At 42.2% G+C, this 25,790-nt stretch overlaps 3 protein-coding genes across 7 annotated transcripts in view; 2 read left to right on the top strand and 1 right to left on the bottom strand.

Annotated features, from left to right (window-relative positions):
- mcf2la (mcf.2 cell line derived transforming sequence-like a) overlaps nt 1–6,136 on the top strand; it is a 28,940-nt gene extending 22,804 nt beyond the window's left edge. For 3 of the 4 annotated variants that reach the window (XM_058050806.1, XM_058050804.1, XM_058050803.1), the window contains exons 25-32: nt 31–97; nt 172–272; nt 445–537; nt 1,899–1,973; nt 2,457–2,566; nt 3,925–4,037; nt 4,108–4,211; nt 4,298–6,136. In XM_058050806.1, the coding sequence (XP_057906789.1) occupies nt 31–97; nt 172–272; nt 445–537; nt 1,899–1,973; nt 2,457–2,566; nt 3,925–4,037; nt 4,108–4,211; nt 4,298–4,377 (743 nt within the window). In that variant the 3' untranslated portion in view covers nt 4,378–6,136. The remainder of the gene's footprint in view (nt 1–30; nt 98–171; nt 273–444; nt 538–1,898; nt 1,974–2,456; nt 2,567–3,924; nt 4,038–4,107; nt 4,212–4,297) is intronic. The other variant, XM_058050807.1, reaches the window with a different exon arrangement.
- A 346-nt stretch (nt 6,137–6,482) lies between these two features.
- cab39l (calcium binding protein 39-like) lies at nt 6,483–17,107 on the top strand. Its single transcript, XM_058050810.1, has 9 exons — nt 6,483–6,894; nt 13,507–13,628; nt 13,700–13,864; nt 13,934–14,052; nt 14,133–14,301; nt 14,806–14,865; nt 14,948–15,013; nt 15,079–15,222; nt 16,268–17,107. Exons 2-9 carry the CDS (start codon nt 13,527–13,529, stop codon nt 16,445–16,447), a joined length of 1,005 nt encoding a protein of 334 aa, XP_057906793.1. The 5' UTR covers nt 6,483–6,894; nt 13,507–13,526; the 3' UTR covers nt 16,448–17,107.
- On the bottom strand, nt 17,083–22,109 carry cdadc1 (cytidine and dCMP deaminase domain containing 1). 2 transcript variants are annotated; one of them, XM_058050808.1, is made up of 12 exons: nt 21,946–22,109; nt 21,468–21,748; nt 21,295–21,389; nt 20,716–20,893; nt 20,382–20,655; nt 20,107–20,313; nt 19,801–19,916; nt 19,037–19,086; nt 18,791–18,960; nt 18,534–18,723; nt 18,426–18,465; nt 17,083–18,357 (listed from the first exon to the last, which is right to left on the bottom strand). In XM_058050808.1, the coding sequence occupies exons 2-12, from the start codon at nt 21,562–21,564 to the stop codon at nt 18,269–18,271; spliced, it is 1,506 nt and encodes a 501-aa protein (XP_057906791.1). In that variant the 5' UTR covers nt 21,565–21,748; nt 21,946–22,109; the 3' UTR covers nt 17,083–18,268. The 2 variants fall into 2 exon arrangements, with proteins under 2 accessions (XP_057906791.1, XP_057906792.1); XM_058050809.1 differs by having other exon boundaries at nt 21,468–21,762; nt 21,946–22,094.
- Nucleotides 22,110–25,790: the final 3,681 nt, after the last annotated feature.

Below are 25,790 nucleotides of genomic sequence, written 5' to 3' on the forward strand. Positions count from 1 at the left end.
CTTCCTAACCTTTTGTCCAAACATTGGCAGATGCCAGCCAGCAGAAGAGCGGCGACTCCCCAAACCACACCAGCAACAACAGCTCTATCTCCCTCAGGTTGGCGCTGGAGACAATTCCAGACCCATTTCAGTATATTGTGGTGGTGACGCTATCTCGGTGTCTTCACGCAGCCCCTTTTGGAGCAGTAGCCAGAAGAACCAGAAGAAGCAGGACGAGAAGAAGCCAGAGGCGAGCCCCGTGTCCGACAGCGTCTCTTCGCCCAAACACAAAGGTGAACACTCTTCAAGGCGTCTTGGGCCCATTTGAAAACTGCTTTGGTATCTGTTACTGATCTGGACTCGTACTCTTCTCTTCACCACGCTCACCCACTCTCATTTCCTTTGGCTGCTTCCTATGTTCTTTTGTGATTGCCGTTTTCCCACATTTCAACGCATTGCTTCCAGATGAGACGGTGACAAGTCCAACCACGGACAGGTCCTCCGTGGCTAGAAAGCGTTTTACTTTGCAGGGCTTCAGCAATCTCAAGAGTCCAAAAGGTAACCTGATCAAACCGCGAAGGGCTTTTTATGTTGGAGTGCTGTAGACCAATCATTGCCCATCAACTGCACTTTAACCTATCCCGGTCCGGATGATATGAATAACGAGTAAAATCCCACATTTGCTAACAAATTCCTACCCAAGATTTCACAGCGTATGTTACATTTGTGTACACAAGCGTGCCGTGTAGGTCAGATCCTACGGTGGCTGGGAAGTACAAAACAAAGTACAGTTACCCAAACGGAAAGTGGACTCCACCCAATCCCTGATTTTAAAAAAAGCGATACCATTTTGACCTATGCAGGACAGGGATTTGGTACATTCGCTTTCTGCTTTGTTGGTGGCTGGGAAGTTCCCAACACTCACAAACTGTTTAGCACTTCAACATTTCAGAAAACATCAAATGAAATGCAACATGTTTCCATTTTAGTAGCATAATATTATATAAAATACTTTTAAATGTTGCAATATGATGAAAAACAAACAAAATAAAGTTGTTTTTTGGAGGATTAGTTTGGGAAAAAAGTTGTAACATTATCAGAATCGCCTTTATTGTCATTGTATTTCATGCAACGAAATTTGGGTGCAACTCCATGGTGCATTTTGTAGAAAGTAAAAAAAAAAAATAAAGAAAAAGAATAAAAATAAAATAAGGAATAAGAATATAAATATAAAAGTGGTGGGTGGTGTTCAGAATAAATGTAAATATATGTACATCAAAAGCAATAACCTATACAGTAACAAAATGTGGAATTGCAGTAAACAAAAAGTAGTATTGTACATATTGTACCTGAATTTCACTTGAATGAATGAATCTATTTCACATAAGTCCCGTATTGCACATTTTGAAGCTTATTGTACATGGGAATAAATTCATAATACTACAAAACTAAAATACAAAAACATAATTTGGATGAATGTTTAAATATTAGGAAAGTTTTAAAAACAATAATAACAAAAATGGGAACGCAAAGAGTGAAGTTGATACTAATAATAGGCGTTTTCAATTTCTAAATCACTAAGCCGAGATGCAGTTTTTCCTTCAAATATATATAGCTTCTTAGCATATGTACATGTGGAGCTTTACAAAATATAAAAGTGGCCCTTGCATCATTTCATTTTGCACTGTGGCCCTCGGTGGGTAAAGTTTGATCATCCCTGAGTGAGCCAGCAAGAAAATAAATTCATACCGATGAAAACATGCCTCCACTCTGCCGCCCGGTGGTCATGACGCGGCATTGCAAGAGTCTTGTGCAGCAGCAACAAGCAACCAAAGTGTTTATTTCCAGTTTTGCTGCACGGTGCCTTACTCTTCTTTGTCTCTGTTTCCTCTCCTCACCGTCGCTGCCTGTGTTGCCAGGCTCGGCCTTGAGCCCCGAGCACAGTGCCAAGCACGGCTTGGCCAAGAGTAACCCAACTCCGTTGGGGTTCAAAGGTATAGCAGGTTGTCAGTCAAGCATTTGTCATCTTTTTGTGTGTTGTCATCGTGTTCATCTTATGTGTTGACTGGCTGGGACATTAGAGCATCCCCCGTAAGAACATCCACCATCATCATTCTTCAATTGGCTCGTAGATTTTCACATTCAACCGTGTCTTGATTGTCGCTGGCTGTCTGTCCTCGTCCAGCCCCGCACGCCAGTCTGAGCAAAGTCAAATGGACCAGCGCCTCTAGTCTGTTACAAAGCAAGCGGCGAGGTACAGAGCAGCCATTGTGGCCGTGTGCTGTGATTTGCTGTGCTTCCCTTTTTAAAGTGTTGCCAGGATCTCGGCGGTCCGGTGTGGGCCTTGTGCTTTTGATTTTGCCTCCACACACGTCTTGTTCCCGTTTGCCATTCTGTCACCTCTTTCACCTTGTCCCTTTTTGTCCCCCACGCCCCCCCATCATCCACATTTCTAACACTCAGCCATCTTCTTCCAGGTTGGACCAAGACATCGCTCTCGGTGGACGCCTCTGAGGAGAATGATGGCTACTCCAGTGGAGAGGAGCCACTGAACTCTGACCCCGAAGATGACGTAGCACAGAAACTTGTGAGCGCTTTCACTCTATCATGGTTTTTCAAAATATGACAAAATTGTGCTGATTTGGGGTTCAATACCGACTATTATTGGTCAAAAATAAGCATATTTGTGCCTAAATTAAACATTTCCATGTATAAAAATGGCTAAGTGAACTAAACTACTAATACAAGGCATTCAGAAGGCGCATTCAGATGATGTGATGATATGTAGTACTATACACTGGTCACTAGGTGTCGGTAATGAGACACAAAACCACCAGACTTGATCGCCAGGACAACAGGCTTTTATTGCAGGTTTGTTGAACCAGCGTTGTCACTTCCTGTCCCTAGCACCGGAACACATGACCTAAATGTCTTTTTATTTTATTAAACCTACCGTAGTAGGAGCGTAAAGGTGACTATAGGGGTGTTATTTCATGTCTACATGGCTCTAATAATGTTAAATATTGTATTTATAAAGTTATTCTAAATAATATTTCTAAATAAGGAATTGTACTTCGTGGAAATTGACGTATCACCAACAATACATGAGGGATTATTGTTTAATATAGATATGGATATAAATATAGACTCACATTGTTAGCAATGTGAGAGCATTGGGAGAGTTTTTGATTCATTTTTGCAAATATTAATTTTTAAATTATTTATTATTGTAAAGTATTTATTGCAAGATTAAAAAAATATGTATAGGCCTAAGTAATAACCTATTGATTGTTATTGACCTGTCACAATATTTAAGAGCCTTATACAGTTTATGATTGGAACGTAGCTCTCTGGTCATCATGCCAGTCTTGAATGCAGTTATGAAAAGTATAATAATACTATATACTAATAATACTATTATTATTATTATTATAAAATATTATTATTATTACCACCCTCGGCCATCTCTGTTTGCATGTTCTACCCATGCATGCGCGGGTACTCCGGTTTCCTCCCACATTCCAAAAACATGCTAGGTTAATTGGCGACTCCAAATTGTCCATAGGTATGAATGTGAGTGTGAATGGTTGTTTGTCTATATGTGCCCTGTGATTGGCTGGCCACCAGTCCAGGGTGTACCCCGCCTCTTGCCCGAAGACAGCTGGGATAGGCTCCAGCACCCCTGCAACCCTCGTGAGGATAAGCGGTAGAAAATGATTGCATGAATGAATATAATATTATTATTATTATTATTATTAGAGAATGCAGCATTTCCTCTATGTACTGTTTATAGGACAAAGGTGGGCCACAGACATTTTTTAGATTTTCAAGTGGGCCCTGCGTTGGTAAAGTTTGGGAACCCCTGGTGTAGAATATGAATAGCTCATGCTAGTCAGTTAGTAGCTTTTGGGTCAAGTGAAGTGGATTGCCTTTTCACCTCTTCAGGTTCCAGGAAAGTACACAGTGGTAGCAGACTGCGAGAAGGCAGGGCCTCACGAGCTGTCAGTCAAGAGTGGAGACGTGGTGCAGCTGATCAGAGAGGGAGAGGAGGGACAATGGTAAAGGTCTTCTTCTGCTATTTGTGCATTTTATTCGCCATTTACAGTCAGCAAATGTGCTTCCTTGCAGGTTTGTGAAGAACCTCCGCAGCAACAAGGAGGGCTGGGTGGCACCAGCAAACCTTCTGGGCCTCATATCGGAGTCCAAGTCGTCTCAGTCGCTCAGCAGCTCAGGTCGGACCCAGTCATGCATAAAACACTATACACTGAATTAATTGCCATCAGGAACAAAGAATTGATTGGTTTTATTTATCCTGCAGATGACAGCGTCTCCGGCAACCTCAGCACCTCCTCCAGCTGTAGCGAGACCTACACCAGCTATTCCGACATCAAACCCTGACCCGTCCAGCACCGCGGTTTGCTAAATTTCAACAGAAAACCGTCAGTGACACTGGTATAACGGTCTCTTGGTGCGTTTAACGATGTAGCATTGACACTGACCCATTTCAAGAATGTGCGCTTGATTTTTTTGGGAGCGTACCGACGGCAGTGAGTCACAGCAAGGCCAAGGAAAACCTTGCTGAGACGCAGCGCTGTGAAAACTAGCATCAGGCTGCAACTCTGCTCGATATATCATTCTGAAAGTGCAGCTTCAAGACACAGCACCACCATCTAATGGTCAGCCAGGCCTCTTGTCGTGTAGACAACGCAATCAGAGAGGGGACTTGGACCTTGTTCTTTTGTCGGGCTCGCCTCTCAGCTGCTCTGGATTAACCCCTGAGGAAGCCTGGGGCTGGTAGGTGTGACTACATTCCTGCCCCACAGGGACTAAAGTCTTTAGTGTGCACATTCTTGCACATGTACAAATATGTTCTTCGTCATGGTCACCAAACCACATTTGAATGCGTAGCCTCATTAGTTCCACCTACGGGATTCTTTCTGCTCGTCTGCTAAGAAATGAGTTGTCGGAACTTCAATTTCTTATTATTTTCGCCCATTTTGTACTTCATGACCACTGTGCTTGTTTATATCTCCGGCCTGCATTCAGGAACAAAAACAGGCTGTTGTCCCAGCCCAGCTCAGGCATTTGATAGTAGTCACTTCCCTCCAAGCAGCCAGACCAAGACCTGCTTGGCTTGTTTGCACCTTTCAGCCTTATAACGCTCTTTCTTTAGAGCGGTGCTCGCTGACAGACTTGTCACTAGGTGCAAGAAATGTGTGATGTGTTGCACCTCCGACAATCACCCAGGAACCTTTTCCGGCACTCGTCCCTCGTACCGCGCTCGCAAAGCAATCCCTTTGTTTCGATTCTTGATAAACGTGTGACAATGTACCTCACTGTTGCAGTAAAGGCAGCCCCACCCGTTTATTGCTCGGAACGGCTCGTATTTGTCTCCAGTCCCACTCTTCTTGAGCATGTATCCTGGCTGCTACTCAAAGTAAAATTTTCCCTCTGTCAAATCGAATTCCCCAACACGGAATGCATGTCTCTTAGCAGTGAAAGGACATGTTGTTCACTCGCAAAAGATAAAATCTGATAAAACTGAAGCTGTCCTCTCGTGTATTGGTCAGTGTAACACAGAAGTGTATGTTGCTGTTGTACAAATGTGTTCTCTCTCTGTTTGTATACTATATATACCTCACACGTATTCCTCCTCAAGAGCATGCTAGTCATGAAGAGGACTTTTTGTGAGTCTTTTGTGTGTCCTCCCTCAAACATTTGTACCAGCTAGTACATTGTTTGTGTACAGTGTTTATTTTCTGCCCGACAACAGGCACTAAACTTGATCACAATTATTTGTACTTTTGAGGCTGGAGAAATTGGTTATATTTTCTACTTTAATTTTTATGCAGCACATTGCAGCAACCATGGTCTTTATTTTCCTACTGTATATCTGCTGATTATGGCATTGATATAAAAGCTATTATCTGTGTATATTTGTAAATATGTAATTCTTTGTGTGTAAAATCAGAAGCTGCTTTAATAAAGTCTGAGATGATTTCCTCTATACATATTTGTTTTAGTTCTTCAAGTGGGGAAGAAATACTTTTATAGACCAAATTTATTTATCCACTAGCGGTGCTGGTTTTATATACATATTTATAAAAATGCACACACTGCGTCGAAAACGTATCGTCGGCACGTGGAAGCTACGGTCCAATGAACTTTAATCAGTTGTCGCGTCATCACTACGTAAGCTATGGACGCGTTCAAATCGTTCACTGTGCCACCTCGGTCGTTCCCTACCCTGTTATTTGTCCTGATGAAAGACTAAATAAATGACACAGCAAGCCAAATATCTAAATTGTATTGTAATAAGGCATAATTATTTGCATTTCTGATAAATCATAAGGTGAATACGACAGAGAAGACGACAAAAAGACGCACTGTGAGGTAAAGTGGACGAGGACTACCGCGCCTGGAAAGATACGGATAAATCAAGTTAGCAAGCGAAACATAACCGGAAATGACGCCAAGAACATAGTTAAAAGCAGTTTGGTGTGCTTCACTGCGGACTCAGACAAAGAAATCTAATTGTACCCAAACGTATATCGTGTAACGGACGAGACATCAAAGAATATAATTCAACGATGTGTTTTCCAAACCAATCGTCTTTCCTTCTCCTTTGTGTTTGTTCACCTACTGATAGCGAATGTCCGCTTTTACGCCAAAAGTTTAAACCGGAAGTCGCGTAGCTCGCCCTTGCTAGCTCGATAAAAGGCTTGAAATCAACCAGATGGAATTCCGTACTGCCTTCCTAACAGATTCCTCACATTTTAAATTGTTTTGCACACTTTTTAGCTGGCTGCTCGGCAAACTAACAACCCTGGCGTGACGGCCCAAGTTCATCGGGGCGGCTGTGAAGCGGGTCAGAAGCGGCGTAGACGTTCAAACACAACAGATTCTTCCTTACTTGTAAGTATCCTCTGTAGGAGATCTGCTCGTGAACGCAACTGTGATGTTTTATTGCCCTTGGTAGTCTTGTGTAACTTCACCAGGGGTCAGCTCGCTCAGATGTTTTATTAGATGCCGTCCAGTCAGACATTTGTAGGCGCTGATATGCCGATACGAGGGAGACGGCTGTGATTCGATTGGGACATTTGTCAAACAAAAAGCGACTTGAGCCGCAGGGAGAGAGGGGTGTAGCCTTGTCAAATCACGCTGTCTGCCATTCTTGGACGTGCTGTCAACCGCACACTTTATCACAAACTCTCATTCTCTGAGCTATTCAGTCATTTACACCCCTGATGTTGACATGAGTGTGTTTTCATTTTTGTTTTTCCCTTTTCCCAGCCTGCTGTTACTTTAGACGTCAGGTGTCATGCTCGCTAGGATGATAACAAAGTGGCTTCCGGTCATTTTAAAAGTAAAAGTCACGTTGCTTCATTGCGGAAGTAGGAAAGGGTCTCTTTCAAAGACTTAGAAAATACGTTAACATTTTAAACAGTTGACCTATGCAACAACCTGACCAAATTTTAATTGTGTTTAAATATAATCTAAAATGATCTAAAAAGCAAAGGAGTGATGGAGCATGTGTGAAAAATGCCATTACAGCATCAGAAGTAAGTTTCCATGGACTGACCATGTCTAATACGTATGTGCGTAGTAGTATGTTTATTATTGTGGTTGCCGTTTATAGTACATACAATGGAACCCGCATATGTCGACAGCGCGTTTTATGAAGGCCAACTCATCAAGCCCAGATCCACTGTGTTTTTATTGCAAAAAAAGTGCCACATTAAGACAGTGTTGGTCGCTTTTGGCTAATTTGAGACCAAAAATGCAAATTTGTATGGAAAAAAAAGCCTGCTTTTATTTTGAATGTCAAATGACCTCTTATCGCAACATGCATCTGCATTGACAACACCCAGATGCTGGCCACATCAGATAAGTCCTTGGTGATATGTCCCTAGAGACTTGGCTCATACCTACTGCAACCAAAAGAGGATGCCATTGCACACGGGTGTCCAAAGGGGGACATTTTTGGACTCAACTCAAAGCGGTTGGTGTGCCAATTGCAAACTTGACACCCATCTGTGTAGATAGGTGGCTTTGTTTTTGCTGTGAAACGAGCGCTACGATGAAATTGTCAACCCTCTGTTGTAATTGGGCAGTCTTTGTCAAAGGCATCAGGGAACTGGACTAATACTAAAGATGACGTCATCTGGACTACAAAGAAAGTAGAGACACGAGTCACAAAGACTTCACTCAGCTTGAAGTCATCACCAATCCACAGTAACAAGTCTACAATAAGAACATACATTATGCCAAATACAACAATATTATGCAACATAAAGACCTGATGATGGAAATCTTAAGACTAGTATAGAAATAGCTAGAATTGACCTTTTGCACATTTGGATGTGAATGAGGTTTTCAGTGACCGTGTGAATGTCTGACAGAAAATGAGAATTTAGAGCAGGATAACCAGGAAATATATTCATTAAAATTGTTGATTAAAAACATACTGGTATTTACATAGTTATTCTCTTGTATTTATTTAATTCTCCTCACTCATTGTCAATAAATGATACTTTATTCATTGACTAGGTGCAGAAAAAATGGCAAATAAGTAATATTACCAGTAATGGGATTTCCAGGACTTTTTAAAATTGTAGTTAAAAAAAAAACTTTTATATTTAGTCAACAGTGGAATGAGTTTACCATGTTTTCTAAGCACGTGAGAAATATCTAAGGCTGCAACTAATAATTATTTTCTTAGTTGATTAACCTGAAGCTTGTTTGGATTAATCAAGTAATCACTATGTCACTATGAACTAGGCATTTGGAGTGGTCATCTTGTGTAGGCTTAATAACTAGTTTAGATAACTACAAAAATGGTTGTTGATTAATTAGATAATTGCATAATCATCGATTAATCGCTGCATCTCTACCCAAATTTTCACTTTCATTTTTCTGTATGCAGTACTTTGTGTACAAAGGTTGTACACTCCTACTATATCCGATACAGTACAAGAGTGTATTGTATTGTGTACAACTAGAGTGTACCTAGCTAAAATATACTGTGGTATTTACATAATTATTCTCATGTATTTATTTAGTTCTCCCCAATCATTATCAACAAATGATACTTTATTCATTGACTAGGTACAGAAAAAAATCGCAAATAAGTAATATTACCAGTAATAGGATTACCAGGACATTTTTTTGTTAAAATAGTATTTTAAAAAAAACTTTATATTTAGTTACCAGTGGAATGGGTTTACCATGTTTTCTAAGCACGTGAGAAATATCTAAGGCTGCAACTAATAAATTATTTTCTTAGTTGATTAACCTTAAGCTTGTTTGGATTAATCGAGTAATCATTATGTCACTGTGAACCAGGCATTTGGAGTGGTCATCTTGTGTGGGCTTAATAACTAGTTTAGATAACTAGAAAAATGGTTGTTGATTAATTAGGTAATTGCATAATCATCGATTAATCGCTGCATCTCTACCCAAATTTTCACTTTCATTTTTCTGTATGCAGTACTTTGTGTACAAAGGTTGTACACTCCTACTATATCCGATACTATATCCGATACAGTACAAGAGTGTATTGTTTACAACTAGAGTGTACCTAGCTAAAATATACTGTGCTATTTACAGAATTATTCTCATGTATTTATTTAATTCTCCCCAATCATTATCAACAAATGATACTTTATTTATTGACTTGGTGCAGAAAAAATGGCAAATAAGTAATATTACCAGTAATAGGATTACCAGGACATTTTTTTGTTAAAATAGTATTTTAAAAAAACCTTTATATTTAGTCACCAGTGGAATGGGTTTACCATGTTTTCTAAGCACGTGAGAAATATCTAAGGCTGCAACTAATAAATTATTTTCTTAGTTGATTAACCTTAAGCTTGTTTGGATTAATCAAGTAATCATTATGTCACTATGAACCAGGCATTTGGAGTGGTCATCTTGTGTGGGCTTAATAACTAGTTTAGATAACTACAAAAAGGGTTGTAGATTAATTAGCTAATTGCATAATCATCGATTAATTGCTGGATCTCAACCCACATCCGTTCATTTTTCTGTGTGCAGTACTTTGTGTACAAAGGTTGTACACTCCTACTATACCGATACAGTACAAGAGTGTATTGTTTACAACTAGAGTGTACCTAGCTAAAATATACTGTGGTATTTACAGAATTATTCTCATGTATTTATTTAATTCTCCCCAATCATTATCAACAAATGATACTTTATTCATTGACTAGGTGCAGAAAAAAATGGCAAATAAGTAATATTACCAGTAATAGGATTACCAGGACATATTTTGTTAAAATAGTAGTTTAAAAAATGTATGTATGCAGTACTTTTTTTTTACAAAGGTTGTACACTCCTACTATATCCGATACAGTACAAGAGTGTATTGTTTACAACTATAGTGTACCTAGCCAACTGTGCAGGGTTTTTGCCACCAATCTCTTGAAGTATTTGAAGAAAAGCTTTCCTTGCAGACCACACTGAGGGCCCGCAGCTCCTTTTCGTTCAGTTATGTGCATGTTTTTGTACTGCAGTGCGCTAATGTCTGAATCCCCGTCCCCACGCAGGTTTTGGTAAGCCCCAGTAGAGTGTCACCAAACACTGGCCGCCATCAGGGCTGGCGGTGCCGTGATGCTTAAAGTGACAGCAGCGGTCTAATGTGAGGTGTCAAGGTTGTTATGTGTGTGGAAAGAGTGCAGCTTGGCGAGCAGATGCAAGTGGAGCGTGGAGCGTGGGATGTGTACAAGAACGAAGGCACAACCTCCAGATGAACTTCAAACACGAAAGTGTGACCGCATCTACTTCACCACGTGTTAGACGCTATAGACGCAGCAGCGGGGTGTTGTGACTGTTTGAGCCCGAGCCCAGTGGTCGTCAGATTAAAAGTCTGTTGCGTAACATTTGGTCAGGCTTTAGAGAAGAAGGGATCCCAAAGACAGGTCTTGGGAGGAGTCCACACCGGAGGATTTATTGCATTCTGTTGACAAGGTGGCTCTCAGGATTCATCATCACATATATGCACTCCATCAGCTGATCCTTTCACCCTCTAGGATGGCTGATGTTTAGTTCAAGGGCATCCAAAGTGAAGCCCGTGGCACATTCTACTAATATCATTCAACAGGAAATGAAGATTATGAGGGAAACCGGAAAAAGTCGGGAGAAAAGTATAGAGTAGTTACAGTATTGCCGAATATACTTAGTATGAATGACACAACTGATACAACACAAACCTCTTGAGTCAGGTTCCTAATCCAATAAAAGTCCATCCAAACTGGGAAAAAATGGTGGCGCAAAATACTTTTCGAGTAGCGCTAGTCACTTGACATGGTTATAGACGTCAACTAACTCTCTCTCCCACACAATTTATTGACGGTGTCGAATATAAACAACCAGAACTAGGTGACACAGTGAAGGGGAACTACCGCTGTAGCTATGGAGCCCAACATCCAACATGAAGCCACCTTGACCAAATCTCTGATGCAGTTTTATTGTGCCCTCCATCCTTTAATTTTGTCAGCATGTGACACCCCTTGTTTAGTTGCTTAGTGGAATGGACCGAGGTGGACAAAAGATCAGATGAAAACCAAATCATATGAAAACCGAGGTACTTTTTTCCCATGGGACATAATGTAATCCAGTTATTTAGAAAAAAATGCCAGCAATGCACAAGCGTCTCTCCTTCCATTGACATTTACGTGGCGCTTTTGACATTCACATGTTATATTGCGCCGTTATTCTCATCATATTTCAACTTTTTGTGTCTTGTGTTGTGGCCCTGATGCTGCTTTCTGCTGGGGAGGGGTGAACAAGGTGATGTCACCTGCATGTATATTGGAAGAAGCAGTTGTTTGAGTTTGCCGTGATCTGGAACCACCACTCAACCTGAAAATATTGCTGTCGTATTTTCAGTGCCTCTTCTATCCTGTGACAGATATTGACCGGGCTGCGAGACGTGTGCACAAATATCCGGGGTTTATGGTGCAATAATCATTAACTCACCCCCACTTCCCTTTTTTTTGCAAAGGAAAAGCGGAAGTAGAATACGCAAAACGACCTTTTTCCATCCATTTTAAATATTTATTTTTTGTGAATGATGCCAAATCTTATGTAATACCATTTGCTGTTATTTGTTAAACAGGACCGTTAACACGTCTCATCAAACCTTGTTACTCCTCTCGTCAGCGGTACTCTGCTGCCCCCTTGTGGCTAAACGTATTGCCTAACAGCAGTGTTGCTGTACTTGGTGGAATACTTTGTATATCACGTCTTAACAGAAAGAATACAAGATAGGTCATTGATTGATTCAAGTTGTTATTAATTGAAGTACAGTATTAATTGAAATTAAAGAAACAACACAGGACAAAATCATATCAAATATGTGAAATAAGTAAAATAATAAAACCAATCAAATCAAGGATGAATTATTAATATGAAAACATTTTTCAGAATTCACACAATCAGTTATTGCTTCGACATGAGCATACAGCAGAAACGGTATTTAGAAAGCCATAAAGAAATGATTTCAGGATGATTTTACTGTTACTGTAAAGTTCAGTTCTAGAATCCTTCCCCTTCTCTACTTTACTAATACACGCGGCTCTCCTGCTATTGGTCCATCGCTACCTGACGCCTCTCACCCACCAGTCACCTACCTTCTTTTCTCCATTATTAAAAAAAAGCGTGCTCGTATCTTGGCCAGAGTCTGACACATTGAGAGGAGAATGTGACTCTGCAAGCCCGGCTGGCTCTTGCATAATGACCTCCTCCACTAAGGCAGCGAGTGGGCCATCAGGATTGTTCCACTCGGGTGCTAAAGGAAGGTGCAATCGTCAGGTTTGGCTCATATGCTGTGATATGCTTGTACCTTATATCGCTTCGATAAGGTGATACCTCAATTCTGAACACAATTTTGTAGATGTCCTGAAATAATCATGTCTATGGGATGCATATGTACCGTATTTATAGGTTATCACATGGTTTGTCTGGTATCAGGCCAGGTATCATGCCCCCAAGTGTCAGTATCAGATACCGATACTAGCACGCGTTATTATTATCACATACTATTTAATCATGAGCTTATCACGTACTATTTAATCAAAAGACCATTTTGTTTCCAGAAAATGTTCAGTTTATTACATGTATTATATCTACACAACACAAATATTTCAACAGTCTTATCTTATCAATGTCTGACAATTAAAGTTCCATTAATCAACTTTGGGTTTTTTGGTGACTGGAGAAGCACTAGGCACTCATGCGCTGTTCTCTGATTGGTTGTTTCACGGGCACAATACCAGAGCAGCGCGCTCTGAGTGGACAGCTACGGGGGCTGATACTGGACATGGTTAAACTCTATATTTTATCAGTATCACTGCCCTGGGCTTTGACACAGTATCATTTCGGTCTTTTCCCGTATCATTCATGGGTGGTTTCTAGGGTACAGGGCCAATTAACACTGTAGTATGTGATAAAATAGTGTATATACAGCCGCTAGGTGTCACCTCACTTATGAAATGTATGTTTCAGGACCTGAGTGTGAGTCCACCATGCCTCTGTTTGGTAAATCCCACAAGACTCCGGTGGAGATCGTCAAGACCCTCAAGGAGAACTTGGCCGTACTGGTTAAGCAGGACAAAAAGACAGACAAGGTAGCTGGACGCCATCTGTGAAACTGTAGAAGACACCTGCCAGTTCCAACCTCCTCGTCCTTGTTCTGCAGGCGTCTGAAGAGGTGTCCAAGTGTCTGGTGTCCATGAAGGAGATTCTATACGGGAGCAATGATAAGGAGCCGCACACGGAGACGGTGGCCCAGCTGGCCCAGGAGCTCTACAACAGCGGCCTGCTGATCACGTTGGTGGAGCACCTGCAGGTCATCGACTTTGAGGTGAGGCAGTGACGCGTCATCACCCTGATGCTAGCTTCAAGGTCTCCTTTGTTGCACGTATACTTTCAGGGCAAGAAGGACGTGTGCCAGATCTTTAACAACATCTTAAGGAGGCAGATTGGAACCCGGTGCCCCACTGTGGAATACTTCTGCTCACATCAAGAGGTTCTCTTTATCCTGTTGAAAGGGTACACACACACAGACACACACACACACAGGCAAGTCCTGCACCAGTGACTCAGACCCACCTTGGTTTTTGGTTCTGAAGGTACGAGACACCACAGGTGGCCCTCAACTGTGGGATTATGCTGAGGGAGTGTATCCGCCACGAGCCGCTGGCCAAGGTGGTTCTTTATTCCGATCATTTCCACAGATTCTTCAGCTACGTGGAGATGTCCACCTTCGATATCGCCTCCGACGCCTTCGCCACCTTTAAGGTACCCGAATTGATCCTTTTTGTTTGTCATTTATACCTAGTTTGCATTGTTTGCTGCATGTAAAAGTCAAATTATTATCTATTATATTATCTATAAAATGTATTTTTTGTAGGCCTCATCAAATTAATCAAGGAAATTCATTCATTCATTCATTTTCTACCGCTTTTTCCTCACGAGGGTCGCGGGGTGCTGGAGCCTATCCCAGCTGTCTTTGGGCGAGAGGCGGGGTACACCCTGGACTGGTGGCCAGCCAATCACAGGGCACATAAAGACAAACAACCATTCACACTCACATTCATTCATTCATACCTATGGACAATCACCAATTAACCTAGCATGTTTTTGGAATGTGGGAGGAAACCGGAGTGGAATTGAACCCTGGTCTCCTAGCTGTGAGGTCTGCACGCTAGCCACTAGACTGCCGTGCCGCCTTTAATCAAGGAAATGAATTGTGAAATATGCCAATTTTTATACCAAAATGACCCCAAGAGCTTTTCCTTGCAGGATCTCCTGACGAGGCACAAAGTGCTCGTAGCGGAATATCTGGAACAGCACTACGATGCGGTGAGTGATTGTGGACCAGCCCGGTCCGCCTGCAAATGCCAACAGCGTGCAGCGTGTTGAACGGTGTGACGTGTCACCGCAGGTGTTTGCAGACTACGAGAAGCTGCTGCACTCTGAGAACTACGTCACCAAGAGGCAGTCACTCAAGGTGTGTATACCCGCGAGTCGTCGTGCAACACGGTTTGTCATGTGACGCGCGAGCCTCTCCCGCAGCTTTTGGGCGAACTGCTGCTGGACCGACACAACTTCACCGTGATGACGCGCTACATCAGCAAGCCGGAGAATCTCAAGATGATGATGAACCTGCTGAGAGACAAAAGTCCCAACATCCAGTTTGAGGCCTTCCACGTCTTCAAGGTAGGTACAGATGGCAGTATGGTCCAACCCCCAACCGGCTCGTGTCATTCTGGTCCACCGTTCTTAAAAGTCCACCGCTTTCTGACACTCAAAGGGCACATTTTTGTCGACATCTTCAAGTGCAGTTGTCCTTCACCACTTCACAGTTCAAACATTGCTTCCTCGCTCTATTACACCCTTTAAGAATGAATTCATGATTGCTTTCTCGTGGTTGACTCTGGCTTAATAAATCAATTAGAGGCTAACTAGTGAGCTCGGTAAATACACTTTAAACTTTTAACATAATTAGAGCCCGCTAGACATGAAATAACACCCCTATAGTTATCTTTACCCTCCATTTGCCCGATATAGTAGACCTAGTAAGTGATATAAGTCACTCTTATATTCTTATTACTCTTATTAATCCAATTGTTTCTATGTGCCCACCTCTGAAAATGCTAAAAACACTAAGTATGATATTGATAAGTTTCTGCTTAAGTTAGTATTCATGAAAATGTATAAAATTTATACTATGCTAATGTTGGCATGCTAACACTCAGCATGGTAGTGCTAAGTGTTCCGATGTGTCTACGCACGAAAACAGCTAAAAATGCTACCATACTAATATTAACCTGCTCGCAATGTTAACATGCTAACATTAGCATGCTAGCACCCAGTACAATAGTGTCTACCTATAAACTAAAAATGTTATGATGTAGCATTCTAACACCAGCATGCTAACACCTAGCATGTTAGTTCAGTGTTTATACAAGTGTCTAGATATGAAAGGGCTAAAAATGCTACAATGCTAATATTAGTGTGCTAGCAATACTAACATGCTAACATTAGCATGCCGACACCTAGCATAATAGTGCAATGTGGTTATATATGTGTCTATCTATAAAAAATGAATTAAAAATAATTATTGTTTTAAAAAAATTAATGTTTTCATACTGGCAATCGTTAGCATGCTAACACCTACTAGCATGATAGTGGTATGTAACGTCCTGTGCTTTCTGCTCGTTCCTTTGACCCTTTTCCTTCCTTTATCCATCCCTGCACTCAGGTGTTTGTGGCCAACCCCAGCAAGACGCAGCCCATCGTCGACATCCTCCTGAAAAACCAGACCAAACTGATCGACTTCCTGAGCAACTTCCAGAAGGACCGCACGGATGACGAGCAGTTCAACGATGAGAAGACGTACTTAATCAAACAGATCAGGGATCTCAAGAAACCGGCGTCCTAAAGCTCAATTCTTTCTCAATAGGAACATGTAGAAACAAAAAAACACATTAACTATTTAAACAAAATCAAGATATTTGTATTTGCTCTTTTGCTCCACTAAAATGTGTGCAAGAATAGTTCTCAATCACTTTTCTTTTGTATTTCATGTTTTTTGGTCATTAGCATGTAGCATTCAATCACCTTGATCAAATTCCGTCACCGCTTACTTGATGGAAGGAAGTATGTGGTCTACTCATAAGATACAAGAACCGTTTACAGCTGGATGCCATCTTACTAAACATACGCCAAATGTTGCCAACAACAACTCAATTTGCAAATGAACGGACACTCCATGTTGTCATCTTTCATCTTCCTGCGGCGCCTTTAGCACTTTTATTTGAAATGGATGTTCGTTTATGGGTTCCTCCCTGTTTTTTCTGATTTGGATGATTTTGTTCATGTCGTGTGGAAGATTCAGAAGTGCCATTTTAAGTTTGCAGTGGGCTTTATGTTTTGTATCTCTCAAGGAAGGAGCTTCATTCTCAAGACTCTAGATTGCAGAGTTCCATTCTCCGAGACGGTGAGTAGTTCTAATTACAGTGGACTGTAAAAAAAAAAACATCACATCCTGAAAATGGAGCTACAAAATGTGCAAAACCAATAAAAGACAAGCTTTAAGGGATCAGGTTTATTCACCAGTGGATGTTTTTCTTTGCGCGAGATGCCAAGCAGTCCAAACATTATCTCCCGGGTGTCTCCCCACTGCACACACCCCGTATTGTGTACCACACTGACAATAATAAAAAAAAAAAAAGACGGGAACGCAACAATTTGTGTTATGTCATTTGTAACAAACCCAATGGTGATAAGTGAATTTCCACGAAGTAGGATTCTTTATATATTTTTGTTGTTTGAGCATAGAAACCCAATTTAGAACCTTCTACAGTTTTTATAATCATTAAAGCCCCCTAGCCTTGAAATAACACCCCTATAGTTGCCTTTACTCTTGTATTACCCAGTAAGACCCCACATTAGCCTTTCTTTTTTGACTTGTTTCTGTACAGTACTTCCTGCAAAGGCTTATTTTTTGGTAATGTAACATGACTGACACGTAACATGCGTCTCCATTGGCTGTGTTTATGCTTAAGTGTATAATTCTGGGCCAAAAATAACAACACTGGCTGGAATATGCATATGTTTTACTAGGCTGCAGTCAACTGCAATGATTTATTTATACATTTTTGAAAAAGTGATAACTGAAGCCGCAGAAAGGCTTCTTTCTGCATATCAGGGCAATCGTTTTAATATTAAAATAATATACTTTAAAATATATTTTTGATCAGTTTAAATAATGCAAAAGTGCAAAAGTATTTTGTTTTGTATTATTTGGCTTCTGCTTTGCTTTTAGTTTCGGGTGTCTTTCCAACCGCTTTCAGGTAAAAGTAATCTTTCGTTGGTCATTTGTATGTGTTTAGATTAATTGTACATACGTATATGTACTTATAAATTATAATGTAATTGTTAAATCTAAATAATACAAATCAATTAAAAGTATACATAATTTAAATGGAAAAACACATTGGACTCATGCGGTGTATTAATAACTAAATAAGACGCATGCTAAACAGAATGAAATAAATGATGAACATTAACCAAGAAGAACTCTAACCGGGGCGGACCCTAACCGAGGTTCCACTGTGATTGTATGTATCGGCTGCTTCTTAGTGATGAAGTCAATGTGGTGTGTTCTCAATCCCATTGTCATCATACGATTGTGGGCTACCAGATAAAAACTGGTGCTGATGGAAGAGGAGGTCCAGGTCCGGCGTGCTCGGGTTGATTCTCAGCTCACAGACTCCAAGTTGTTGCGTAGCTTCTTGACGCCGGGCTTCCCCTGCGCCTCCGCCCTCCTGCGCTTGCCGGCATAACCGTCTGGAAGCAAAGATGTGGCTGTTAAGGAGCATGAGGCGGGACAAAAAGTGGGACGGGATGAGGCTTACTGGTGGTGACGTTAGAAGAAGCGACGGCGTCCTTTTGCCACTGTGAAGACAAGAGACTTTGGTGTTTTGGTCTGGTGACAATTAAGATCTACGCTTATCAATGCTCACTATGAACTTCTGGATGCCCTTCAGGTTGCTGAAGCGGAGGTAGGAAATCTCGCCTTTGTCTCGATCGCTGTCGTGGTCATTGGTGTAGATGTGTGTGACGCCGGCGCCTCGAATCAGAGGAACGCACTCGTCGCAGGGACATTTTGTTACAAACAGCATGGTGGCTTCTTCAGGGTTGATGTCTCGAGTTCTAGAAGAAATGTGGAGTTGCTGTCAGGCGGCACAGTGATGGTTTGACGAGAACACAACGTCGATACCTGAAGGTTAGGGCGTTCTGCTCTGCATGGATAATGTATCGGTACTTGCGCCGCCGTTTGTCCTCCTGCTTGTCGTCCATGAGGGGGTACTCGGCGTACTGCGAACCCGCTGGGTAAGCGTTATACCCGCAGCCCACTAAGGACAGACCACCGGGGCCATTAAGGACACCCTAGGACAAGAAATGGATGTTTTTTTTTCCTTTGGTTAACTCCAAACAACAGTAGAAGAATTTTACAGGAGTATACCGACTGTCCGTGGGCCCAAATAACTGCACCGACGCCCACCTTAGGGTCCTCTGGAAGCACAACAGTGATTACACAAGCTGGTTACAACACACAATACAGTGGTGTGGAAAAGTGTTCCTGTTTGTCACACTAGAATGGTTCAGATCATCAAACAGATGGAAATATTAGACTTAATATTAAGGGAGAAAAAGGGGCTTTGACTAGGCCACTCCAAAGTCTTCATTGTGTTTTTCTTCAGCCGTTCAGAGGTGGACCTGCTGGTGTGTTTTGGATCATTGTTTTTGATTGGTCGCCATTTTCATTCTCCTTTTTTGGTAGACAGAAGACTTCATGGTTCCATTCATCAAGTCTTCCAGGTCCTGAAGCAGCAAAACAGCCCCAGACCATTACACTACCACCACTGTATTTTACTGTTGGTATAATGGTGTTACTTTTCCACCAGATGTAATGGGAGGCACACCTTGGAAAGGGTCAACCTTTGTCTCGTCAGACCACAGACTTTTCCCAAAGTTCTTGGGAATCATCAAGATGTTTTCTGGCAAAATTGAGATGATCCTTAATGTTCTTGCCCAGTCTGTCTCTTATGGTGAAGTCATGAACACTGACCTTAACTGAGGCAAGTGAGCAAATTTTTCCACACAGAGCCATGATTTAAGTACAAACATGGGGGGTCCAAGTCGGGACGGGGGTAAACACTTTTTCACACCACTGTAAAGTCCTTTTGCTAAAAAACAAGCCATAAAGCTCCAGTTTTCTGAGCAGACCTGTCCGATACGCCAAGAGCCTGGCTTGGATGATGCAATGAAGGGCAACTTCTTGGGACACGCCCTCGTGGCGAGGGGGCGATGACATTAATGATGCATCAGTGACGAAGGGTTCCCTGTGATGAATCAGTGACAGCATCAAACAGCTGGAGAAGGACGTCTCTGTATGATTTATTGTACGTTTGAATGCTGAAATGTGGAATTACTACAAAATGGGGATATTTTGTGTGGATTGTATTGACTTATTTGGAGAAAATGTCATTCAATGTCGTTTCTGAGGGGAGGAGTTGAAAGGAGGAGTCTTACTGGTGAAAGCTGCAGTGTCGCTGTGGCACCCCGGCCGCCACGGCAGCCAGAACTTCCACCACTTCCTTCATGTTGTGTCTCAGATTGGAGAAGTAAGGTTCCACGCAGAAGTTCTCCAGATGCATAAGAGTCAAAATCTCTCTGTGCTGATGGGGGCTCTCTATCAGAAAATGCTTGGAGAAGTCCTGGAAGTGTTTCTCCTGTTCCCTAGAGAAGACCAATAGATGTTCTTGAAAGCCGGTGTTACACATGTAGGTGACAGCAAGTTCAAATACCTGCTAAAGAGTTCCTCTATGTTCAGGCCGAGATCATCAGCAGCAGCTCCCGCCATGAAGTCACACTCTCTGGATGTCTCAGCAACAAACTGCACCATGCCAGGAGCTAGAGGCTGGAGGAGCAAGCATATGTGGGAGCGGCTGTTGGACTTCAGCTTCTCGGTCGCCATGGCATCCAGCATGGCTTCCTCTGGGATGGGAGGACCGTGGGGGCTGGACCTCAGCATGCTGCACTCAGGGTCTCCAGGCCAGAAGGAGATCTGACTCACTCCAGCTGTAAACACAACAGCCCAATCAGCACGCCAAGGACGTTCTCATCTCCTCCTCTGCTCACCATTGATGATCATCTTCAGGCAGGTGGCGCACGGTCGCCTGGAGAAGTACAGCTGACAGTCAGCCAGACGGGCGCCATGTTGGATGATGGCTGCCTGTCCCGCGTGGAGCTCATGTCCGGAGTAGTGGAGTCCCACCACTTTAGAGTCCCGAACCACCGCTAGACCCACATTGCGGTACTGCAAACAAAAACTTGTATTATTACATTATTGTTGGAAATGAAGGACTTTTTTCTCCTAAATGTACCTTTTCTTCTTAGAAATATACAAATTTTTATATACAAAATACACTATTTAAATTTTATTTAATAAAATTATAAATACACTATGTTAAATGTACGCCTTTTTCATAAATTACAACTTTTTTCATGTAAATTTAAGAGGAAAGAAGACATTATTGTCATAAATTCATGATTTTTTTTCTTATAAATGTACATTTTTTTCTAAAAAAAATGTACAACTTTATTCTCTTACATTTATGACTTTTTTCTCATATATTTACAGTTTTTTTTCTCTTGCATCCTATTTGGCCACTCCTCTAGTAAATATTGGTACACCCCTACCACCCCTACCACCCCTACCTGCTCTTCTTCTCCAGGTTGCTCCTGTGGGAACAGTTCCAGCCACAAACTCAACAAGCTGAGCAGGTTTATCTTTGACAACCTGGGACCATGACCTGCACCATACAACCGTCATTAGCATCCATGCTAGAGATTAAATTGCTGTATTATGTGATTTTAAAAAAAGGCCAAACCTTGCACTGTGCTAACGGTGTGGCTGCTGTAGTCTCTTGCAGGAGGCCTGGTCTGGCCCAGACTAATCAGACGACTCTCTCCCTGGCCTTCTTCCATTCAATCAGCTTGCTGCGTTCAACCCTTCTCCGGAAGTCGGGAATTCCGAGCACCTGGATGCAGAAGGCGACTGGCAGCCCCTTGGCCTCGGACTCCTCGCTCTCTTCAGCATTCGACACAGGAAGGGGAAGCCGTGCTGATACCACCCAAACGTGAGGACAGGACTGAAGAACGACCCGAGCGTCTGTGGATGTGATGCTGTCAAGATTCAGGTTGCAAAACAACGCATCATCGAAGTCTCCTGTCGACTAAAAGCACTGATCTAAGATCAGTGACGTGAGTTCAGTTTAGCGGCTGCCTGACATTTTGCTAGCTTGAAGCGGTGAAGGTCGGAAAAGCTTTGACGCATAGTTCGGCGAAACATTGTTATTTAATGCTCACCTTTGCCTGCTTCTGTCAACAAAGCCACGATCGGTGTCCTTAAAGAAGTCTCCCACGTCTCTGATGTAGGCTAAAATGTGCTCTTCGCTTGGGAGTACGCGGACGTGTTTGTTGATGAAACGGGTTACTTCCGCAAATACGTGACGTCATTGCACGGGCGTGGAAACACACTGTGGCTTTAATTTTTTCCATTTTATAAATATGTCTTATTTTTAAAAATAGCCTGCTTGAAGGTTGGTGTCTGAGTCGCCTGAGTGAGATGGCCAATGCAAAAAAAACAAAAAAAAAAAAAAACATTAGCTTGAAGCGGGGCTCTGGAGCAGCAACATGTAGTTCGTCATATTAACACTAGGTGACGCCTTCCACTGTGGTCAAAACCGGCTCTGTCGCCTCTTTATGAGGGCCAATGAAAATACATTTGAAGAGAGCATAACTGTCATGTAATGCCTTCAATTCCTTTTTAAATGGGATTTTTTTGTTTATTTTTTAATGAGGTCCAATAAACCAAATCTTTGTTTTAATGGTCAAAATGTTTTTAGTCATTTGGGGCCCCAAGGCTAACATAGTCAGTTGCTAGCTACATTGCCATGTTTATTCATCAGCTCCCCCAAAATAAGACTTTAAATATTAATGGTTATCATCTACTAACAAGTGTGAATGGGCAATAATGACCATTTGGTATTCGACGAATACCAGGAATTTGCAGCATGAGCCCACCGTCATCCCTGTGGATATTAGCATCACATCAGAGGCAATAAGCGTTCAAGAAGAGCATCGTTTTAAAATGGTTCACCATAATTGTTCCTATAGGTGACATTCTGGGTGCTTCTTAATAAAATCTAGCTTCATTTTTCAGTTTACAAACTGTAATGAGATATAGGCTGGCTTGCTGTGGTCTGAGTTACCATGGTGATCCACACAACACACCCTTTGGAGTTGGGGCGCATTCTCAGCAAAGGATGCTGATGCTGGATTGTGCTGGTAAAGACAATTTTTTGAACTTTTCCAATCCACACAAAGCTTTTGTGACTTTTATTTTTCCTTGCACATGCACCTTGCACCTGCGTGCGATAAGCTCACACGCAAGCATATTCAGCGGTGGCTGTTTACTGACAGAGCAGCTCACTTTTTTTCGGCCCCTTGACGACAGCAATCCCATGCTGCAGCCTTGAGCTCTCACAAACAATACACACACAGAACATTGTGTGATGCTGGGCTCAGTCGCCCTGCATAATGACTGTGTTCGCATGTGATGACCTCAATGTCACCATAGTATATGCAAGATCCAGCCGCCGCGCTTCATTATCCTCAACTTATTTGTCGACACTGCAATGCAGCAAACAAAGCCATGCTTGTTGCTGGTGCTTTCGCTGGTAATTGCTGCCACTGCAGAGGCTCCGTCAAACAACTGTTGCTTATGGACTCCTCTAGTGAATGATTGGCTTTCTTGATGGCATTGTTAAGGGGAACGATGTTAATGAATCCTTTGCATCACAACCTGACGGATGGTAAAAACAGCATCTTTGTTCCACACAGAAGGAGACAGCCACAAGTGTATTTATTCAAATGTTATCATTTAGGAAAGCCCATTAGAGCCCGTTGACATGGCGACACCAGCCACTAACTCTTGGTCAAGGTTTCCAACTTGCGTCAACATCACTGAGTTTCCTTCTAATTTGAATTTGGCTTGCTTATTTCCTCATACCTTCCGGTCTTTTTATTTCAATTTTCTTAAGTTGTTTTATTTTAGGTTTCCTTCCACATTCCAAAAACATGCTAGGTTAATTGGCGACTCCAAATTGTCCATAGGTATGAATGTGAGTGTGAATGGTTGTTTGAATGTGCCCTGTGATTGGCTGGCAACCAGTCCATGGGTGTACCCCGCCTCTCGCCCAAAGACATCTGGGATAGGGAGCAACCCCCGCAACCCTCGTGAGGATAAGCGGTAGAAAATGAATGAATGAATGTTTTACTTTAGGTTTACCGCTGGTTGTTGCAGTTGTCTTTTGATGTCTTTCTTTAAACTGTTTCATCTATAAAAGTCTTACATTTGCTCTTACAGTAATCCCTCGTTAATCACAGTTAATCGTTTCCAGGCCCGACCATGATCAGTGAATTTCAAAATACAATACAATACAAAATATTATTCATTCATTCATTTTCTACCGTTTTTCCTCACGAGGGTCACGGGGGTGCTGGAGCCTATCCCAGTTGTCTTCGGGCAAGAGTCCGGGTACACCCTGGACTAGTCGCCAGCCAATCACAGGGCACATATAGACAAACAACCATTCACACTCAATACAAAATAGGATTCCTTATTTATTACTAAATATTTCATTCATTCATTTTCTACCGCTTATCCTCATGAGGGTCTCGGGGGTGCTGGAGTCTATCCCAGCTGTCTTCGGGGCGAGAGGCGGGGTACACCCTGGACTGGTCGCCAGCCAATCACAGGGCACATATAGACAAACAACCATTACTGTTAAATATATTTATTTATATTTATTGTAAAATATGAGATAAAAAGACTAGATTTTGTGAAAAAAATACTTCAAACGAGTGAAATGATTTGTCCATGCAGCAAGTGGTTTGCTTCTCCGCTAAGGCATCTCTGTGTAGACTTTGCATGGGTTTTCTCCGAGTACTCCGGTTTCCTCCCACATTCCAAAAACATAGGTTAATTGGCGACTCCAAATTGTCCATAGGTATGAATGTGAGTGTGAATGGTTGTTTGTCTATATGTGCCCTGTGATTGGCTGGCAACCCATCCAGGGTGTAACTTGCCACTTGCCTGAAGTCAGCTGGGATAGGCTCCAGCCTACTAGCATACCCCCAGAACTGGATAATGAGGATAAGCGGCATAGAAAATGAATGGCTGGATGGGCTTTGTCGGACTTCAGGAGGTTTGCCACCAGCTGCTGATAATTATCTGCCTTGTGGTGTTGCTGTTATGGTGTTGGTTTTTTTAAAAGCTTTTCTGCAAAACTGTAGATTATTGTAAAACCTGCTTGTTCATGCTGTATCTCCTCTGTTTTGCATATGCCAGTGACTGTGAGGTTCAGAACCGTGGACAGCACCCCTGACTTTTGATGCCAAGTGCCATATTAAAGAAAGAAAAAGAGACAAATGAATGTGGTTTTCACCCGAGTGACGCCATCCTTCTCCCTAGATGTTGCCGGTTGACCCCCCCCCCCCCCCCCCAATTCCCCAACCCACTGACGGCGTGGGAACCACGTGTCTACCCGCTCGCATGCATCTTCAGTCTTTCGGGGCGCATCAAATTGCACAAGCAAACCGGAAGTACACCTTTCCTTCACAGTAAAAGTCCAAGTCCGTTAAATTATCCCAAAAATTGGCATATCCTTTATACCACATGTGTCGACAGAGGGCCGAGGCTCTGCAGGTTGTCTTTCCAACCAGTTTCTCCAGCAGGTGATTTAATTGACGAGCTCCTTCCCTCAAACCAAAGGAGGGTCAATCATTAAAGTCACCTGCTCTAGTGACCAGCAGAACCTGTAGTGTCTCGGCCCTTGACACCCCTGCTTTATACTTATACTTTTCCATTTGTTAGTCGTGGTTGTAATGAGAATAAAAAAAACATGACAAAGATTTTATGTTAACAAACTGTGTAACAACAAAGTTCTACGTGTCAATGTGACAATATCAACAAAATGGTAGCATTAATGTATTCCCTGCCTTGGACGTTTGGAGAACCGCACACGTGCCCTTAAAGGCATTTATTGTGAAGGTGCCAACCGGATGCCACGTGTCGGTACGCTTGCGTGCTCCCTGGCAGGTTGCTTAAAGTGACTCGTTGCACCTCTTCGTGCCCAGCCGGCGGTCGG

The sequence above is a fragment of the Doryrhamphus excisus genome, chromosome 16, assembly GCF_030265055.1.
Source record: "Doryrhamphus excisus isolate RoL2022-K1 chromosome 16, RoL_Dexc_1.0, whole genome shotgun sequence".
Classification (NCBI taxonomy): Eukaryota; Metazoa; Chordata; class Actinopteri; order Syngnathiformes; family Syngnathidae; genus Doryrhamphus; species Doryrhamphus excisus.

What these genes read in the sequence shown, in the direction of transcription:
- cdadc1 (XM_058050808.1), bottom strand. Translation starts at nt 21,564, where the DNA reads ATGGAAGAAGGCCAGGGAGAGAGTCGTCTGATTAGTCTGGGCCAGACC. An exon ending in ATAGAGGAACTCTTTAGCAG is followed by an intron (nt 20,314 to 20,381) that starts GTATTTGAACTT and finishes GGTCTTCTCTAG; the next exon opens with GGAACAGGAGAAACACTTCC. An exon ending in TTCTTCTAACGTCACCACCA is followed by an intron (nt 18,358 to 18,425) that starts GTAAGCCTCATC and finishes CTTTGCTTCCAG; the next exon opens with ACGGTTATGCCGGCAAGCGC.
- cab39l (XM_058050810.1), top strand. Translation starts at nt 13,527, where the DNA reads ATGCCTCTGTTTGGTAAATCCCACAAGACTCCGGTGGAGATCGTCAAG. An exon ending in CTCTTTATCCTGTTGAAAGG is followed by an intron (nt 14,053 to 14,132) that starts GTACACACACAC and finishes TTGGTTCTGAAG; the next exon opens with GTACGAGACACCACAGGTGG. An exon ending in TGGAACAGCACTACGATGCG is followed by an intron (nt 14,866 to 14,947) that starts GTGAGTGATTGT and finishes GTGTCACCGCAG; the next exon opens with GTGTTTGCAGACTACGAGAA.